This window comes from Hippopotamus amphibius, chromosome 16, assembly GCF_030028045.1.
Source record: "Hippopotamus amphibius kiboko isolate mHipAmp2 chromosome 16, mHipAmp2.hap2, whole genome shotgun sequence".
In the NCBI taxonomy this organism is placed as follows: Eukaryota; Metazoa; Chordata; class Mammalia; order Artiodactyla; family Hippopotamidae; genus Hippopotamus; species Hippopotamus amphibius.
Window position 1 is genome coordinate 18,209,961 of NC_080201.1, and position 19,977 is coordinate 18,229,937.

The window sequence follows — 19,977 nt, forward strand, 5'->3', positions numbered from 1 at the left end:
TGAAATCCTGGTCCTTTCTGCTTTTCTCCACCTTTAGGGGGCATTTTCACTCCCCACCTTCCCGGCCTCATCACCCACTCACTCCCCCGACTTCACTGACATCACTCTCCCTAAGCACCACCATCTCACTCACATCACTAACATTCAGGATTTCTCTGACCAGGCTGGACACTCCCTCTTCCTGAAATGTTTTCTGCCTTTCTACTCTCTGGCCATCCCCTCCTGGTTGTCTTGCCTTGTCAGCTATTCCAGGCTTCCTTCTCCAGTCTGTTACCTTTTTCATTCCACACAATCTCTGAAAGCCTGCAATCTCTTACAGTTTCAACTTTCACGAACAGAAAACTCTCTCCAGACCCACATTTACCTGCCCATTGGCATTTCCATCTGGATGTCCAACAACACCCATTCCTCCTGTGTTCTTCTCGGGGAATGATAGTTGAATCACCTAGTCACTCTAACCAGAAATCTTGGAGATTATTGAATTTTCTTTCTCCTTCCATCACTGCATCCAACGAGTTACCAAACTCAAGCTCCCTCAAAGCTTTTTCCTCCTCTCTCCACCTCCACTGTCTCAGCCTTGGGGTTGCAATATCCACCCAAATGCCCATATGGTTTTCACTCCCTCCAACCCACTTTCTATAGTGCTCTCAGGGAATGTTCCAAAATGCAACCTAATCTTTTTTCTTCCCCATTTCACATCTAAATCAGTCAGAAAATAACATTCAAAATATTTAGAAAGAAACTAATGTGTTTGAGCCCTTATTCGTACCAGACATTGTACTTCATTAACTCATCAAACAATCCTAAGAAAAGGAATGAGATATATATATAGTTATACTGAGGCATGATGAAATATACATAGTCCTGCTGAGGCATATATTGTTATACTGTATATGCCGTACATCGAGGCTCAGAGAAGTCTACTAGCTTGGCCAGTGTCATGGACTTAAGAAGTGGCAAGGCTAGAACTTACACAATCAGGTCCCTCTTCCTGCATTTTGCTACCACCAATTACAACAGGACCCCTGCCGACCTTTTCAGCATCCTCTCTCACCATAGCCCTACCTTTGCACCACACTCCAGCCACACTGAACTGCTAGCCATTCCTCAGACTACCTCATTTGGAAGTTTGCACATAATGCCTGCTGCTTGGAAAGCAATCTCCTTCCCTTCAGATTTGGGAAATCATTCAAATATCACCCTCCTGGCCAAGTTGGTTCTTGCTGCTTCCATGTACTTCTGTGTCCATTTCCACTGACCTTTATCTCACGGTGTCATAATTTTTTATGTGTCTGTCTCTTTAACAAAACTGCATGTTCCTTGAGGATGAGAAACTTATCTTTGTCATTTTGGTATTCACAGCCTCCACACGGTGTTGTATGCACTTAATGACTGCTAAATAATAGTAACTCTTACACTGCTAAAGAACACTTACATACTTTTAAACATCCCTCCAGAGGGGGAAAAAAACTCTTTTTTCCCTACTTTTTCCATTAGAGAATTTAACCATATGATAAATGTGTCACCATTTCAGTGACACAAGTAAATAATTAAATTTCATAAACTCATCTATTACTATTACTACTACTGAACCTTGGGTCGTCTTTGGTCCATAAGACAGATCCTCTGGGACACTGGCACGGCTGCTATGCAATGTCTGACTCTCCACACATGCATGACTTTGCCTAACGCCCACACAAACCTACCTAGCCAAGCAGACCTGCTGGTGACCAACACCCGCCTTGATCAGAAACACTGGGTGACAGCCTATTTCACACTCACAGTGGATTCCAAGGCATCTGCTTTGAGATCAAGGGCCCCACCCAGTTGCAGCCAACCGCGGAAAAACCCTTGTTACCTTGCAATCTCCTGGTGGTAATCATAATGCTCATCCTCCTCCAGCCACTCCACAGATCCCGTGGTCGGGTTGGCCCGCCCGCAGAAGACTTTCATGGTGCCAGTCAGCTCCTCGGTTTTAGCGTAGAAAAGCAGCCTTGCCAGCTGCTTGTAGACAGGTCTGATTGTCAGAAATCTACTCAAATCATAATGTCCAAAAATGCAGAGGAAAAAAATTTTTAAGACAAGAGGAAAAAAAAAGAAATCAATAGACAAAAACATCAGAGCCTTCCTTAAAAAACTAAAAATAGAACTACCATATGATCCAGTAATCCCACTACCGGGCATATACCCAGAGAAAACCATAATCCAAAAAGAAACATGTACCATAATGTTCATTGTAGCACTATTTACAATTGCCAGGACATGGAAGCAACCTAAATGCCCATCAACAGATGAATGGATAAAGATGTGGCACATATATACAATGGAATATTACTCAGCCATAAAAAGGAATGAAATGGAGCTATATGTAATGAGGTGGATAGACCCAGTCTGTCATACAGAATGAAGTAAGCCAGAAAGAGAAAAACAAATACTGTATGCTGACTCATATATACAGAATCTAAAAAAAAAAAAAAATGGTATTGATGAACCCAGTGACAGGGCAAGAATAAGGATGCACATGCAGAGAATGGACTGGAGGACACGGGGTTGGGGGGGCAGGGGGAGAAGGGGAAGCTGGGATGAAGTGAGAGTACAGCATGGACATATATACACTACCAACTGTAAAACAGATAGCTAGTGGGAAGCTGCTGTATAACAAAGGGAGATCAACTCGATGACGGGTGATGCCTTAGAGGGCCAGGACAGGGAGGGTGGGAGGGAGTCGCGGGAGGGAGGGGATATGGGGATATATGTAAAAATACAGCTGATTCACTTTGGTGTACCTCAAAAGCTGGTACAAAAGTGTAAAGAAATTATATTCCAATAAAGAGCTTAAAAAAAAAAGTCAGAGCCACTGAAAATATTTGTTAATCAGTATTTTAATCTTTCTAGCAAGAGTTACTTAGTTTTATATTCAGCATATAACATCAAAAACTAATAAGACAGGGGCTTCCCTGGTGGCGCAGTGGTTAAGAATCTGCCTACCAATCCAGGGGACACAGGTTCGAGCCCTGGGCCAGGAAGATCTCACATGCCGCAGAGCAACTAAGCCTGTGCGCCACAACTTCTGAAGCCTGAGCGCCTAAAGCCCATGCTCTGCAACAAGAGAAGCCACTGCAATAAGAAGCCCGTGCGCTGCAATGAAGAGCAGCCCCAGCTCTCTGCAACTACAGAGAGCCCACGTTGAGCAACGAAGATCCAACACAGCCAATAAACAAAATTAATGAAAAAAACTATTAAGACAAAAATTCAGAAAGCTCTCTGGAAACTTCAGCAGTCCTCAATGACTCCAATAGGGTCAAATGAGCCTCACAGGTGCACCTGAGTACAGTCTCAGGTGAAGGCAGGTGAGAAGAGAAATAAAGCAGAGGAAAGAGCTAAAAGGAGAGGAGAACACAGAGACAGGGATGGTGGTAAATGAGTGTCACCAGTGCTGCCTCAGATCAGTAAACACTTAGTTTAAGGAAAAATACAAAGAAAAAGCAATTCAAACCAACTAAGAAAACCTCACCTGAACGAATAAATCACAGCTATATGCAAACATGGCTAATCTCAGGAATATAACATTGAGCCAAAAAAGCAGCAAATCACAGAATATATATGGTTACATTCATATGAAATGTATAATTATGCAACATAGAACAGTATACGCTTCAGGGATCACACTAAAAAGCATAGCAGTAAATGAAGATAGTGGTTACCTCTAAGAGGGAAGGGAAAAGGATGGAATCAACGAGGGGCACAGAGGCGACTTTAAAACTAACTATTCTTTTTCTAAAACTTGGTGGTGGGGGGCTTCCTAGGTGGCGCAGTGGTTAAGAATCCGCCTGCCAATGCAGAGGACATGGGTTCGATCCCTGCTCCAGGAAGATCCCACATGCCACGGAGCAACTAAGCCCGTGTGCCAAAAAATAAATAAATAAATAAATAAATAAATAAAACTTGGTGGTGGGAATATAGGTGATCATGACACTGTCATTCTTTATACTTCATTATTTTTTATGATGATTACTTCTTATCCACTCAATATTCAATTTTAAAAGCAATTTTTAAAAACCTTTCGTCTTAAAAAAAAGGCTTCAATTAAATAAAATGTCACCAGATGCAAGTCTGATATGGTCTCTTTCCCCAAAGAGATCTATTTCTAAGAGATAAACACCAAAGATCAAAGTCTGAAGGTACTTCTCAGCAGATATGGCTTCTCACAGTGCCCTCCCTCTTACCATTCAGAAATAGCAAGTGTTCCACATGCCCCTTCATTTCTTGACAAACACTGATTCATCATCAGGAAACGTTAGGAAGCATGTCTACTCCAGAGGACCCTAAACATTACTAAGGCATTTTATTGGCCAGAGTTATTGACTTTCTTTTGAAGTTACCTAAACTAAGTAAATACTGAATTCTTATACTAGAGGATGGGGAACAATCTTTTCTGAAAACACTCAGGCAGTCACTGGCCTGGCTCAAAGCAGTCAATTTGTCCTTCAGTAAAACTCTACTTCAGCATATCTATTCTCTAATTTAGTAGCTCTCAAGCTTTCTGACAATCCCAGTAAGAAATATACTTTACCTTGAGACACAACACACACGCACATACAGTTTCATAAAACAATATTTAGTCTTCCTGTAGGCAAGACTCTCTGATATAGTCTACTCTATTTAATTTTTATTTTTTATGCTGGTCATGATCCACTAAATCAATTTAATAACTCACCAAAGGGTTGCAACCTAGTTTGAAAAGCACTGCTAGAATCAGCTCTGCACATCTAAGCTAATGTTTATTATGAAAAGAGAGAATATCTATAACTACCAGAATCTATAATGTGCTTTAAATAACCGTGTCCAACAAACGGTGTAGTAGACCAGAAGCTTAAAAGATGGGTAGGATTTAGGTGGGTGAGGGAAGGGAGAAAGCACTTCACCAAATTAGAAAGGCTTAGACAACCACGCACAGTGAATTAATCAGTTTAGCTGAAATTTCACTGAACAAGGAGTCAAACGTTGGTGGGGTCCATATTGTGGAGAGTCCTGAAACCCTGACCCTGTGGTCCATGTGGAATCAACCATAAAGTCACTTAAAGGTTGAGTATACTAAAGAACTATAATTTATGGAATTCCCTTTTCATCTATGATGTTGCAAAGGCTGTAACTAGGATCACAGTGTCTTTCCAGATCCATACAGAAGCCACTGGTTTCATATAAACCTAAATTAATGCTTGAGGACAGGAACCATGTTCTGTAACCTCTCTGGGTGAACACTAAACATCTTCTGTGGATGAATCCCCTCATGTATTACTATGACTTGTCCTCTCCAAGAAGGAGTCCATACTCCAGCTTCAAGATACTCTAACCTCCTCCTCATTCTCCAAGAGCTGTGAACTCACATGGTTATTTACAGGAAGGGAATGGAAATCACCATCCCAAGCCCTAATTACCTTACTACTCAGATCTCAGAGCAAATGTCTGGTTCATTTACTCAAATTTTATCAGGCACCTTCTGTATGCCAGGCACTGTATTAGGACTGGAGGACTACCATAAACAAGACAGAGGAGGTCCTTGTCCTCCAAGAATTTATAGACCCTATTGGGGGAAAGAGAATAAATACAAACAATTACAGACTACCTGAGGGCAAGAAAGGAAATACACAGAGCGCTATGAAAGAGAATAACAAAGTTATGGGAAGACTCTCTGAGGAAAGCAGCATCTAAGTTGAGGCAGGCAAGATGTCAGGTTAAAAGCTGTGAAAGTGCAGTGCTCATATTTCAGGAATCCTTACCCCAACTTTTCCAAGGAAAGGCCCTAAGATGTAAAGAACTAGGTGCATAGTGACAAAAGCCTGAGTGACTGAAACACTTTGAGCAGATGAATGATGGGAAATTAGGGGTAGGCTTCTGCAAATCACAATGTGCCATGTCGACTGCGGAAAAGTGTTTGGATTTTGTTCTAAAAGCACTGGGAGCCACTCAAGGGTTTCAAGCAAAAAAAAATCTACGTTGGGTGTACGCTTTTACAGGGCCACTCTGGCCAGTATATGGCAAATTGACTGATTTCTAACTACTGAGAACACTGAGACTGGGAAAGCCCTGGGAACCGTGGCCCAGTCGGGGTGCGATAGTTGGAGCTCCGTAAGATTGCGGTGCGGGTCCCTAACGCTGAGGGGAGGAGGCAGGTACTATGATCCAATTCCCCGCGGAGGTGCTCAGTCACAGGCTCAGTTGGAAGCAATCACACGACTGAATGGCAGAGCCGGGGGCCGCCTAGAACCCCGCAATAACGCCGGCCCGGGAGCTCTGAGCTGCCCCACGCGGACTCTAGAAAGTTCCTCCAGAGTCCCGAAGAGATGCGTACCGCAATGTCCGATTATAACCATACCACACTCTCCGCCGAGGCCTTGGGCTGAGGACAGGACGCTGGCTGCACCAGAGCCTTCAACCGCTACCCCACCTTCCCAACCAGCCCAGCGCCTCACCGGCCAGGGGAACCACTCCACTCACTTCCGCCACCGCCGCCATCTTGCCGCGGCAGGCGTGCAAGGGCGGGATCTCCCTGGGCTCGCTGAGCGTGCCGGAGGCGGGGCCCGGAAGCAGAATTGGAAAGCTCTTCCGTCGCACCCCGCGCATTCCCACAGTGCTCCACGACAGCCGCTATGGAGGCTGGGAGGACGGCTGTCCTCCGCGTGAAGCGGAAGCGCAGCGCGGAGCCCGCCGAGGCGCTTGTTATCGCTTGTAAACGTCTCTGCTCCAGCGCAGTTGAGTCAGGAGCCCAAAAGACGCCTCCGGAGGGTCTGGAGAGAGCCGCAGAAAATAATGTCTTTCAGTTGGTTGCCACCGTGTGCTCCCAGGTATTGGGCCGGGAAGGGAGCCGGTGTGAATTGGGCGCAGCAAGGGTGCATCCTTTTCCCTGACCCTTTCACGAACCCCTGCTTACGCCGCCCCACACCCCCATTTCTCCCCGCCAACTCCCCACAGGAGGAACCAGTCCAGCCGCTCGTGCGGGCCGCCCTGCGCCCGTCCCAGGGCAGCCAGCAGCGTATCCGCCATCATCTCCGCGCGTCTGCTCGGGAGATCCGGCAGGAGGGCCGCTACAGGGTAGTCTCTAGTCGCCGATCCTCGGGGATTCTTTCGGGCGGCTTGGAGTCCGAGGACGCGCCGGGAAGCCCAGAAACCGCTGAGGACGCAGGCTTCCAGCTCTTGGACCTGGTTCACGAGGAAGGAGACCCAGAGGCCGCCGCCGCCGCGATCTCTTGCGAAGTGAGTACACGCCCGGAGTCGAGTTCTGGGTTTCTCCTGAGTTGACGCAGAGTCAACACAGAGTTTAAAAGGGTACACAGGGCTTCACTTTAGAGGTGGGTGATCCATCCAGCTTGATAGCCACGTCTTACAGGTTAGATTATCCATTCAACAAGTATTTATCAGCACCGACTATGTGCTATGCATGGTTCTTAGGATCTGTGGATACAGCAGTGAGGACCTAACATTCAGATAGAGGAGAGAAACATCAAATTCAATGTCAGTTGGTGATATGGGCTTGGGGGTCCGGGGGCGGGGGGAGGGAGGGAGGAGCATGCTGCCATTTCAATGTCATTTTCACTGAGAAAATGACTTTTGAGTAAAGACTTGAATGGCAGGGCACTGCGGATATCTTGGGGAGAGGGATTCCAGACTGAGGAGCTATAAGTGCAAAGACCCTGGAACCGAATTTGTCTGGTGTTTTCAAGGTCATTGTGCCTGGAGCCCAATGAGATGGGGGAAGATAGTAAGGAATTTGGGGAGAGGATACATGCTAGACCCTTTCATGTAGGTACTTGCAAGGACATATTGCCTTTCACCCAGAGATGGGGAATCACTGGAGGATTTTGACCGTGTTAAAGATAAAGCAGATGGGAAAACTCATCAAAGGGAGGTTAAAGGACCAGGCCTGGGTAGGTAACATATCAAGTTTGAGGCAGATTTTGGATTAGAATGCCAGTCTTCTGTGTTACTTTCCACTAATGACATTTTCTAAGTTAGTTTTTTACCTCACTTCAAAAAAACAAAGTCAACTACATGCAATAGCACCAAAGAAGTAGAAAATTCTCTAAGGTATGCCCCCACTTGAGAAATATTTTTCAAATCTCACTCCTTTTAAGTTTTTGAAGTTTAAAAAATGAAATTTTTATTCAAAATATATCAAGCAAAATATATTTAATCATGTTCCTAGTATACCTGGATAACAATTTGGGCACGATGTCCATAGCTACTTCTTTTACCAAAACTAATTCCAGACCGAGCCATTAGTTACACATTTTTAAAAGTAAACCAATGTTAAGTGGAATCAAGTCAATTAAATAGCTCATTAAATCATATAAGAAAAACTAGTAGACAAATTAGGAAGGATGTGAACACAGATTTTCCCAACAATGCAATACAGACTGGAAACACATCAAAAATGTTTGCACAGATTATTATTTTTTTATATAAATTTAGTTAGTTTATTGGCTGTGTTGGGTCTTCTTTTGCTGTGCGCGGGCTTTCTTTAGTTGCAGTGAGTGGGGGCTACTCTTCCTTGTGGTGTGCGGGCTCCTCATTGCCGTCGCTTCTCTTGCTGCAGAGCACCGGCTGTAGGCGCGTGGGCTTCAGTAGTTGCAGCACATGGGCTCAATAGTTGTGGCCTACGGGCTTAGTTGCTCCGCGGCATGTGGGATCTTCCAGGAGCAGGGATTGAACCTGTGTACCCTGCATTGGCAGGCGGATTCTCAACCACTGCACCACCTAGGAAGCCCTGCACAGATTAATTATTAAAGAACATAAATTTAAGCTGAAGGCAAACTTGAGGTTTTATGCCTGCTAGACTATCAGGAAAAGGGGTTGCTGATAGCACTGCTGGCAAGGCTGTGATTAAAATTGTACATGATTGTAGTGCTTAAAATTGATGCAAGCCTTTGGGAAAACAGTAATATCAGGCATCCTAAAAATAGATTGGAGCCTAGTATTTTAAAACTATTTTTATTGTTTGGACTCTAAAGCCATCTAAAAATCTAAAGCGATTTTAAAATTTGTGACAGCATTTCTATGCCACATTACAGTGGGTTTCTTTTTTTTTTTTTTTTTTTTTATTAAATTCATGTATTTATTTATTTATTGGCTGCATTGGGTCTTTGTTGCTGTGCAGGCTTTCTGTAGTTGCAGAGAGTGGGGGCCACTCTTCGTTGCAGTTCACAGGCTTAGTGGCTCCAGCACATGGGATCTTCCTGGACCAGGAATTGAACCCATGTCCCCTGCATTGGCAGGCAGATTCTTCTTTTTTTTTTTTTGGCAGGCGGATTCTTAACCACTGCACCATCAGGGAATTCCCTGCATTTCTTCTTAAACTGACATGATCTAAGTTTTAAACAAAGTATATTTGACAAGAAATCTGAAAAATTAAAGTGGAAAACTTCAGTTCATTTTATTTAGTAATCTCACTCCCAAGATTTATCCTAGAGAAATAATTCAGCAGAAGCAAATAGCTGTGGTATTAACAAAAGCAACACTTGGTATACTAAGTAATTATGTGTCAATTACTGTGCTACTTTTTTTTTCACTTTAACTCATTTTATCCTCACAAAAACCATATAAGGCAGGTGCTCTTATCTCCATTTTTCAAATGCAAGAAATGACTAAAAATTATGTCCAAGAAACTGACATATACAACTGCTTGGACCATTAAATTGATAACCATGAAGACTGGCAAGATGGGAAAATACTTACCTATGTTTAATAATAGAAAATGATGTTATGTAGCATAATTGAAAATATAGGTAAACATACACAGACTAGACTTTAAAATAATTTTTCTTTTATGAAAATAATATGTTCATTATGTGAAATTGAAAAAATAATAGCAAAATTAAAAGTAAAGGGAGGGGGAAGCACCGATTTTACCCCCATCCCAAAGATAACTTGAGTAAAATTGGTTTACTTCCTTTTGAGTATAAAATTCTGTCTGGCGTTTTTCTGTATCGCTAGTTTTGTAAATATTTTAATGGCTGCATAATTTGTTGAACTGAGGCCTGGGGGCTTGTGAGTTGGAACCAGAACTTTTCTTGTAAGCAACTTTGAGGTTGGTCAAGAGTCTGCACAAAAACTGACATCTCTAGTTCCTTTTGACTTTGGAGCAAGGAAGAATTAATTCCCTTTAGCCTGTAAATGATAACATTGGTCTCCCTTTATCTGTCTTGGACATGGGACACCCCCCTCTTCCCCCTTTATGGTGTCTGGTTTGAGCTGCACAACTTCCGGTGATGAACCTGTTGAGAGGGACTTGCAGAATGTCCCTTTGGTTTCCTAATTGACCCCTGCTACTCTGGATAACACAGTCTCTTGCCATTGGAGCACATCTTACCTGGGCAAGTTCTGTTCTGGGGCAGTCCATCTCAAACTATCAGAAAAAGGATGATAGGGGAGTCCACTCCTGGTTTTGTGATTAAAAGCAAGATGTCAGTGTGAGCAAGCCAAGTGGTGGGTGATGGCTGGTGTAGTCACCAGGGTCCAGGAATCGCCCTTAGACCCCTATAGGAGGCCACACAGAATACAGACCCATTTGGGAGTCAACCATAGAGGTGCTGTTGTGGACTTGGGGATCTCCAAGGGGAGAACATACCAGAGGAGCTCAGAGAAGACTTGCAGAAGCAGAGCTTGGGGGCAAGACTAGCCAGCTCTGCTGGCTCTTCTCTTCCTCTGGCCAGTCTTCCCGTATGCTCTCTTATGTCAGCCAAGCATAAAAGGGCAGGAAGCTGTCATGTAAGCTTCTATCTTAAAAAAAGTACTGCACATTAATTTTATAGAGATTCTTGACTCTTTTAATTTCATAGACAACTGAGAAGAGACTAGTAGGCCATGGGGATAAGAATCTTGAAATCAACATAGAGAACTGCAGGGAGGCTTCCTTCACTGAGATCTTAGGTTCCTCCTCTTGGGACATCCATGTTTTAGGTTAAGCATGTATCATCTGCTGTTCTCTTTACAGACATCTGACCCAGATGTGATCCTCTGCAATTCTGTAGAGTTGATCCGTGAGCGATTGACTGTATCTGAAGATGGACCAAGAGTTGGGCACCAGGAGGAACAGAAGGACGACTATGTGTATGACATTTACTATTTGGACATGGCCACTCCAGGATGGATTGAGAACATCCTCTCTGTGCAGCCCTATAGCCAAGACTGGGAGTTGGTAAGGGGGCCCACGAGGCAGGGGCTATGAGGTAGCGTAAGTTCATTTTCTAGTCACGTGCTTTGCCTCCCTAGGTTCTACTCCTGATCACCACTGTTCTTAGTTCTTCTTATCCTTGCTTAAAAGGAAAAATTTTTTCTAAATGCCTTTTAGAAACCTGGGTTTAGTGCAGAAATTTTGGGAAAGACAGTCTACATTCATAATCTTTGCTCTGAGTTTTTTGCAAGGTTTGCAACATCATCTTATTTATACAGTTGGCTCTACATAATTGCAGATTCCATGAGCTCTGCTCCCCGAATTCAGCCAACCACAGATCAAAAATATTGTGGTGGGGGAAATTCCAAAAAGTTCCAAAAAGCAAAATTTGAATTTGCTGCACACTGGCAACTATTTATATAGTATTTGCATTGTATTAGGTATTGCAAATAAGTTAGAGATGATTTAAAGTATATGAAAGGACTAAAGCAACTATGCTCCAATAAAAATTAAAAAAAGAATAAAATAAAAAATGAAAAAATAAAGTATATGAGAGGATGTGCATAGGTTATATGGAAATGCTTAGCCATTTTGGGTAAGGGACCTATGGAAACAAGCTTTTTTTTTTTTTTTAATTGTATCTTAAAAGGTGAAAAACTATGGATTAAGAACGCTAACATCCTGACATTAAATTCTAAAATGATTAATGAGAAAAATTAAGGTGTACCTGTCATCCTCTTATTATGAGAGAAGCACCTTATCCCACACCTGCACTACAGCTATTCTCATAGTCAGGTACCCACCTTGGACCATTGCATAGCCCCCCTCCTGCCTTTCTGCATTCCACCCTTGGGTTTTGGTTCTAACCTTTAGCACCACCTGTAATCCATATTAATCCCGCTCCTAGCTGGCTGCCCTTTAGCAGTTTGAAGATCACTGCCATCATCTGCTCAGAACTCTCTCTCTTCCCCACCCTGCTGTGTTCCCTTCTGGTAGAGTTCGGACCATACAACCAGGAAATGTGTTCCTGGAGCTGGACTCTAAGTAGAGTAGGGCTACTACCTCCCTCTCATAGCTTAAGGTTACTATAGCCTTTAGCAAACTAACTCCTGTGTTTTCTCTTTTGCACCCATCACCCTTAAATGACATCTCTCTTAGCTGGTCTGCTAACTTCCCCCAGAGCATAACTTTAGAAGTTTGACTTATACTCATGTTTGTGTTGAGATGTGCAGGTGAATGATGACCAACAACCAGAGGACATTTATGAAGATGAAGATGATGAGAACAGTGAGAGTAATTGGCGCAATGAGTATCCAGAGGAGGAGGACAGTGACGAAGATGAAGATGCCAGAGGTGAGTGGTAGCAGCCCTGGTTGGGGAGGGACTGGTGGGATCTGGGACTGAGGTGTGAGCAAGGTTGACAGGTGTATCTTAGCTGGTTTTCCTTTTCTGCCATTTGAGTTCCACCAGCTCGACCACAAGCTGTTGGAGCTGTAAGAGATGCAAGGACCAGTGTTTCCAGGGGGGCTGCTGGACGTATAATGTCATTTAGGCCTGGGTTCAAATCCTTAGTTCTGTCATTGCCTAGCAGTGGTCCCTTTCCCTCCTACTTTGAATAAAGTGCTGGAGTGGTTTGACAGTAGGAATAGGCCCAGGGTTCTCACAAACCAAGGAATTGTTGGATTTTTAAGTGCAACAACAGAGACATTGTACCTGGGGGAAGAGGAAGGAAGGAGGCTCTGATGCCTCAGTTCCTTGAATTTCTTGGTGTTTGATGATGGAGGAACAGTTAATCAAACTATGGAGTATTCTATTGGGGAAGTGGTAAGGAACAAAAGTATATACACAATATGACTACAACTGTTATAACAACAACAAAAATCCTATACTTGAAATGACAAAGCCATCTAATGTTAAAGGACTTGGTTTACATAAGAATTTTATTGCTTTTTAAAAGTTGTTCTATGTTCTAAATTCTCTTTATTGAGCAAGTATTTATAATAGGAAACAAAAAACAGACTTTTTTGAAAAGGGAAGGGGCTTTTGTGGTCATTTAGAAAACCATACAATTAGAGCCCATTCCTCTTATCTCATTCTAGGCTCTGATGATTACAACAGCCTCAGTGAAGAAGAAAGAGACAACAGCAGACCACAGATGTGGAGCAAATACCCTTTGGATGTGCAGAAGGAGTTTGGCTATGACAACCCCCATGACCTGGATTCAGACTGATAATCCTGTGATATCCATGAGGTTCTACCACAAGCCCCTGAGGGTTCTGTGACTGCAGTGTCTGCCACACTAGTTACGTCTTCTCCAGTTTCCTAGGTTAACACGTGGAAGGAAAAAGCATATCCAACAGCACCATTCCACCATGGTGAAAACTTGCACTAAAGGAGTGTGTCTTTTCTACTCTCTGTAGGGCCACTTTGTCTCGATCAAAACTGACCCTGTGTTGGGGGTGGGGGGGGGATGCTCCTGTGAAAGTGAAGCTTCCTGGCCCAGACATTTTCCCAGCATTCCCATTCTCCTCTTAATACGCTGAAGCCAGTAAGTGGAAGAGGGTCTCCCATTTTGTCAGCACTAAGACTGGTCTTTCCCAGGCCACCTGCCTCCAGTGAAAACCTGTTTCTTTTGAATGAGGGACCCTAGAAGAGCTACAGTGGGTCCCTTGTAGTGGCACAGACTGGATAGTAATGGCCATTAGGAAAGGAAGTAGAATCTGCCTGAGCTGTGAGAGGTTTTACTTAACAGCTATCTCTACCTCCCTGCTTCTGATAGTGGTTGTAAAGATTGCTAGTTTCCTCTGGCAGTGGTGCCAAGGAACAGGATATGTGTGACTCTAATAAAAACTTAACTTTGAACATGGGAGCAAGTAATTCCTTTAAAACCTTTCTAAATCTGTCTTACGTGTTTTCCCACCATACTCACTGTTCCTCCTATCCCGCTGCCAAAAAGTGGGAGGGGTTGGTGAAAAGTTTCAGGCTCTAAGAACTTAAGGCAAGTGAGGAAAAGCAAGGTACATTCTGAACTTGGCCTTCTATTGAGAAATGTTTAACTAGTCACAGCACTCACCAAAAACAAACCACCATCAACAGGACCAATTCTGTTACCAAAAGTGGTGTCTCTTGTAAGGAAACTCTGTCCCTACTCCTCTCCAAACCACAAATGCCTTAACTCTGACTGAGTTGGCATTTATTCTGCAATGATGAATAGGTTCTATATCTGTACTCTGTAATAGTAGCCATTAGCCACATATGGCTGTTGAGCACTTGAAATATGATCAGTGCAACTGAGGAATTGAATTTTTAAATTTTATTTAATTTTAACTTAACTAGCTACATGTGGCTAGTAGCTACCATACTGAACTGCACAGGTCTAGGGAAACAATACACAGTGTGGGAAGACATTCAGAAGTCTTTCTGAAACCTTGTAAATGTTACTAAAAGCAATTAAAGTATGTGGGCCGAGTGACTGGATGCAGAATGTCCTGCTTGAGCAGTGGAGGAACTAAGGGTGCTGGGCGTGGAGACCATGGGGGCATAGGCTACCGTGGAAACAGAATATTGACCCTCTCTGGGGGCGCAGCCCCTTTCTCACTTGCACACCTCATATCACCCTGTTTGGCCCTGGAGGATGGCTGGTTAGCCAGAGATGGGTAAGATTCCTCAGGGGAGGAACAACCTAAGACAGGCACAGTCGCAGAGGGGCCAACAGGGGTGGGGCACAGACCCTTAATCCTTCTGAGAGAGGTCTCCTGCCCCCAGGGCTGCTTTGCTCTCCACGCCCAGCTCAAATCCACGCCCAACTCAGATCCACACCCTGCTCAAATCAGACCCAGGAGGCAAACAAAGATCATTGCCCCAGTCATGTGAGGCCTTTGTTTATTTCCAAGATAACCTTGTTTGTGGGACTAAACTGGGAGTGTTAGACCCTTAGGCTATGCCAAGAACTCAATAAAAGCAACGTGGGATCAATCAGCAAGGCTCTTGATCCTAGAGGTCTTGAGTCCCCCGGTCCCATCTTTCTCGTAAATCTGTGTCTGTGTTTTCTTTAAGCTTGCGGCACCCGTCACTCACCTCGAGTTGCCGAGCTGGTCTCGGCAACACAGAACCTTTGAATCAAGGTGTGCCCTCCTGCCCTGTGGCACAGACTTATTATCACATGGCAAGATAAATGACATAAGGAGATGTCTTCCTGCCAACTCTAAGATTTCATAAGTATCTCTACTTTCCCATCCTTCTTCCACCCATTTCACTTTATATTTTTTGTACATCTTTATATTCTTATCTACGTGGAGTTGTTAAACCTCCTAAAGTGATTAATTTCCATGTGTATGTATACTAGGGTCCTACTACTGCTGTTATAAAACCAACAAACAGACTTGGTTTCCCAACCTAACTATCCACTAAGGTGCAGTTCAGTGCTGCAAGTAATAGGCAGTAACTTACAAGTCTAATACAAGTCACCTCAGTCTCCTGTAGGCATAGAAACAAAGGATTAAAAACCACTCAGCCATTATAATGTGCTCACTGCTGTTAATGTACTCATTAAAGTTTGCCAACATTAAAGGTCTGACCACCTTACAGACTGTACCCACTGCAAGAGGGATTAACACAGCAGGAGAAAGACTGAAGGAAACAAACAACAAAGACCTGGCAAAAATTAATTCCACTAGGAAGCTTGAGTGCTGTAGAGGGTCTCTGGCATCCCTCTCAGAAGGGTTCCTGGGAGAAGTCTGTATCCAGCACAGGGGGGAAGAGTGTGGTCACATCTGGTAAAGATGGCTCACTAAGCAAGCACTAGCACACCTGGAGTGGGAGGCCCTTGCTTCCCCGCTGGGAGCCACTGGGAGGCAACAAGTTCCTGAGATTAGCTGGTCATTTACTTCAGTGGAGAAAACGAAAGCCTGGGTCAGGGTTCCTTCAAGACAAGTGCATTTTGCTTGAAGGATTAGCTCCAGAGGATCCCTGGGATAGGTGCCAGCTTGGGTCAGACAGGAGTCATGTTTACATAGTATGGGCAAGTCAGCCTTTGCACAAGACTCCCTGTTGTCAGGCAAATCCCCAACCCATGACAGTAGGAATGTACTCCCATGCCCTGAACCAAAGGCAGCTGTGAGCATGCTCTCCTAAATTGCCTTTATTGAGCAAGTATGACCAAGGTTACTCCCTTGTCTGCAACTGGGGCCAGTTTGATGGAGAATGGTCAGAAAGGTAGACTGCCTCACAGTTCCTGTCTTTATCATTGACCAATTTCAAACCTAAGGATAAGAAGCTCATGGAGCATACCAAGCCAGCAGGTTCTTCTGGGTCCAGGATGACAGCGTCTGGAAGCATCTCCGGACAGTTATCCAATCCAGTGCAGCAAGGCTGCCCATGAAGGAACATCCATTAGGCCAAACCTACCACTTTGGCCAGATCTGGGTGCTAAAGCGCAGCCTGAGCACCAGGATTAGTTGCTTCTGATCATGAGTCTGCTGAAGAGCCAGATGGAGGTTGAAGCAGCTTTATTTCCAGAGTCTTCACTGATCTCCGCAGGGAGAAAACAGAAGTTGCCGCAAGTACCAAGCTCTTCCTGAGACTGCAGCCCCACCAGACCTCAGGCAAAAGGAGGCAGGCAGGAGAGGAGTGCATTATCCTGATGATCCACACCACGGTGGCTCAGTGTAAACAAAGCCTGGTGTCAGGACAGAAGAGGAGGAGGATGCAGCCTGGTGTGAGGTTCTCAGAAAAATGACCACTTCTAGCACCAAGATGGGCTTGTGTGGGTCTGCACAGCAGGCCCTCATACCGGCCCTTACAGAGAGGAACAAGCTACTTGTTGGCTCGGGTCCAGGAGATGTTCTCTAAGCCATTGACAGCTGAAGGAATTCAAGTGATTCACCTGAATCCTAGGACAGCTTCTGCCCTCTTAAGAGGTCATACCAGAAATCCAGGCATTTGCTTTTTGTCAACTAGAACAAAGACCTAGGGTCTCAAGTAAAATAAAGGATTATCCTTCAAAGTAGTATTACCAGGCTTCTGACTCATGAATTTGTTCATCTGTACTTGCTGAACTTGAGCCAGGTGCTTGTAACATGTGACCTATCTATATACTAAAGTGTAACCAGTACATGAGTAAAAAATTTTTAAAGTTCACCTCTGCAGGTAAGACTCAACAGAAGATGATGTTGAAACTGAGCAAAAAAATCTGTGGTCGAAGCCTGACCCACCACCACATGGACACCTCTAAGGTCAGAGGGACTCACTTTGGGGTACTTTGAATTTTTAAATACAATCAGCCTATTGCATCCTGTAGATTAATGAACACCAATGCTTTGCTAGAACTGGTGTTCTGGACTAAATAATATCAATAAATAATGGAATACAACCCTCTCCCCAGGGAAGGATTTTGAGCCAGAGGAAGAAATGGTAGCATTTCAGGCCTCTCGAGTCAGGTACTTGGAGCTGGTCAGAGGAAAACTTCCCATGCAGCCCCTTTATAGAGACTCTTGTTCAAACCTCAAAGTCAGCAACCACCAGCCACAGCTATTAACCTAGCACTCCCTCTTCCCCCAATGCAACTCACCAAGTGTTTGTAAAGGCTGCACCTACTCACCAGGAACAAAACTAAACAACCATTCCCCTATCCCCCAAGCCCTCTCCCACCACCACCTTCTGAAGTCCCCACTTTCAGGCTGGCCCCAGACCCTGAGACTCCTCCCATAGCTTACCGATAAGAGTGACCACCTGAGCAGGCCATCAGCCCTGAGCCCCCTTACATAATGTGGGCCAACAGCCCTCCTTGAGCACAAGAGGATTGAGTGCACACAGTCTTGTCATCTGGACTTTGGTGGCTGTGGCCACATGTAGCAGCCTTCCAGGCCTCAGGGGATATCGCCTCTGGCCACTACTCAGTTTTCCTCTCAACCTGTCTCTCTTCAGCTACATCTAGCTCAGTCAGGACACAAAAGCAAAGCTTCTGGGTGACTTTGGTGATAGCAGCTAAATGAAAAGAGAGAAGAGAATTTAGCAAAATAACATCTAGCTACAGCCCCAATATGAATACCACAAAGCTGATTAAAAGCACATGGTTCCCTCCCCACCTGTCCCTTGGGTACCCTGTGCCAGGCTCACCCCAGCAAGCTTCAGTGTCCTCTGTCCCATGCCCAACCAGAGTCTGATGCATGACTCCTCGTCTTGCTACATGGATTGCTGTTTCAGGAGGGAGTGTTTTAACCTCAAAATAGGACTCTAACATTAGAATTAAAGTGATCATGTCAAGATCAAAAGGGGCAGCTGGGCCTCCAACACTTCACTAGTATGGGGAAGCTGTTAGCCACCACACCCACCTGTGCACACATCTTTGTACACACACACACACACATACACACACACAGGACCGGTGTGTGATAGGCAAAGAGAAGCTCACCAAGGACATTCCGAATAAAGAGTGGCCTCTGGGACTCTGGCAGATAAACACCCAGGAAGTAGACAGGGACCCCAGAGAGCGCGATCCCAATGCCAATGAGGGAGTTGATGGTGTCACTGAAGAGGGGCACGACCACCAGAAACAAGGAGCATATGCAGAACATGATGGGAAAAAACAGGCTCAGCTGAAATGAAGGGAGGTGAGATATTAGGTAAAGTAGGATGTGGGAATGGAAGAATGGGGTAGGGGGAAGAAGTCACCTTGGGGAGATGGCCCACCCCTCCTAGTCTGCCCAGAGCCACTGACCTTGAGAGGCCGGGGCCGCTCGGGCTCCTTCCAGCGAAGGTAGAGCTGTCCAGCGACAGACAGGCCCACGAAGAACCAGTAGCTGAAGCTGAAGTAGTTGATGAGCAGGAAGACATCCTCCACAGTGAGGTAGATGAGTGTCATGGTGCACTGGAGGGGGAGAGGTTGGGGAGGAGTAGGCACTGTTACCACCAAGCCACCAGGAGACTCCACCATCCAACAGTCAGCCCCAGATCTGCTAACTGTGGACTTAGCTTCACCAGATTAGCTCTGGTTCTTTTCAGTGACCCCTTAGCATCAGATAGGTCCGTTCTCCACACTGGCCTTCTCTCCTTCCTCCGTTGGGGGCCCTTCCTACACTCAATGCCTCCCTTCTTTTTGCAAGCACTTCAGTAACGAGCCAGACTCCTTTCCCCTCCTGATGGCACACAGTGAGGCCCTCCTCACTGCAATGCACCAACCTCAACATGAATCGCACTGTGCCCTCCAGAGACATATGTGGGTCCCAACTACCTGGCATACAAGTGGAGGAAATGTCTCCAGAGCCATCTCACTGTCCTGGAGCCTTAGAAATGCAGATTAGCAAAATTGTTCCATACCCCTGGGAAGAAATATGACAGGATTTGTCCTCTGGAACAAAAGAGTTCTAGAAGACAGGAGTCAGGGACTAGAGTCCTGGGACAAGGGTAGATTTGCTTTAACTTCAAGAATATGGAGTTACGTCTACCTGTCTTTTCACCCAAATTATCAACAAAGGATTTAAAACAAAAAAGAGCCCATTCTAGAGAGAAAAAGGGGACCCTGCATTGAGAGGAGAAAAGTGGGGTAGAAGGTGATTAAAAGATGATGTCATATACGGAATCTAAAAATGGTACTGATGAACTCAGTGACAAGAACAAGGAAGCAGATACAGAGAATGGACTGGAGAACTCAAGGTATGGGAGGGGGCGGGGGGTGAAGGGGAAACTGAGAAGAAGCGAGAGAGTAGCACAGACATATATATACTACCAACTGTAAAATAGTCAGTGGGAAGTTGTTGTATAACAAAGGGAGTCCAACTCGAGGATGGAAGATGCCTTAGAGGACTGGG

General features: G+C 44.7%; 3 protein-coding genes across 14 annotated transcripts in view; 1 reads left to right on the forward strand and 2 right to left on the reverse strand.

The window, feature by feature from the left end:
• The window catches only part of PRMT7 (protein arginine methyltransferase 7), a 46,668-nt gene extending 40,025 nt beyond the window's left edge, over positions 1-6,643 (reverse strand). For 2 of the 4 annotated variants that reach the window (XM_057711075.1, XM_057711078.1), the window contains exons 1-2: positions 6,474-6,570; positions 1,859-2,032 (exon numbers count right to left, since the gene is read on the reverse strand). In XM_057711075.1, the coding sequence (XP_057567058.1) occupies positions 1,859-1,953 (95 nt within the window). In that variant the 5' untranslated portion in view covers positions 1,954-2,032; positions 6,474-6,570. Of the gene's footprint in view, positions 1-1,858; positions 2,033-6,352 lie in introns of all 4 variants that reach the window. The other 2 variants (XM_057711077.1, XM_057711076.1) reach the window with 2 other exon arrangements.
• On the forward strand, positions 6,631-14,495 carry SLC7A6OS (solute carrier family 7 member 6 opposite strand). Of its 6 annotated transcripts, XM_057711088.1 has the most exons (6): positions 6,631-6,845; positions 6,973-7,254; positions 10,991-11,194; positions 11,820-11,965; positions 12,403-12,523; positions 13,270-14,495. In XM_057711088.1, exons 1-4 carry the CDS (start codon positions 6,651-6,653, stop codon positions 11,853-11,855), a joined length of 717 nt encoding a protein of 238 aa, XP_057567071.1. In that variant the 5' UTR covers positions 6,631-6,650; the 3' UTR covers positions 11,856-11,965; positions 12,403-12,523; positions 13,270-14,495. The 6 variants fall into 6 exon arrangements, with proteins under 6 accessions (XP_057567071.1, XP_057567069.1, XP_057567073.1 ...); XM_057711086.1 differs by having other exon boundaries at positions 11,820-12,523; positions 13,270-14,494; XM_057711090.1 differs by lacking the exon at positions 11,820-11,965 and having other exon boundaries at positions 10,991-11,225; positions 12,395-12,523; positions 13,270-14,483.
• Positions 14,496-14,626: 131 nt separating this feature from the next.
• Positions 14,627-19,977, reverse strand: part of SLC7A6 (solute carrier family 7 member 6) — a 32,943-nt gene continuing 27,592 nt past the window's right edge. For 3 of the 4 annotated variants that reach the window (XM_057711083.1, XM_057711084.1, XM_057711082.1), the window contains 3 exons: positions 18,888-19,037; positions 18,582-18,765; positions 14,627-18,154 (listed from right to left, as the gene is read on the reverse strand). In XM_057711083.1, the coding sequence (XP_057567066.1) occupies positions 18,060-18,154; positions 18,582-18,765; positions 18,888-19,037 (429 nt within the window). In that variant the 3' untranslated portion in view covers positions 14,627-18,059. The remainder of the gene's footprint in view (positions 18,155-18,581; positions 18,766-18,887; positions 19,038-19,977) is intronic. The other variant, XM_057711085.1, reaches the window with a different exon arrangement.

Excerpts from the sequence above, each read along its gene's own strand:
- SLC7A6OS (XM_057711088.1), top strand. The coding sequence starts at position 6,651 with ATGGAGGCTGGGAGGACGGCTGTCCTCCGCGTGAAGCGGAAGCGCAGC. Across the intron at positions 6,846-6,972 it reads TTGCCACCGTGTGCTCCCAG|GAGGAACCAGTCCAGCCGCT; the intron begins GTATTGGGCCGG and ends AACTCCCCACAG. Across the intron at positions 7,255-10,990 it reads CCGCCGCGATCTCTTGCGAA|ACATCTGACCCAGATGTGAT; the intron begins GTGAGTACACGC and ends TTCTCTTTACAG.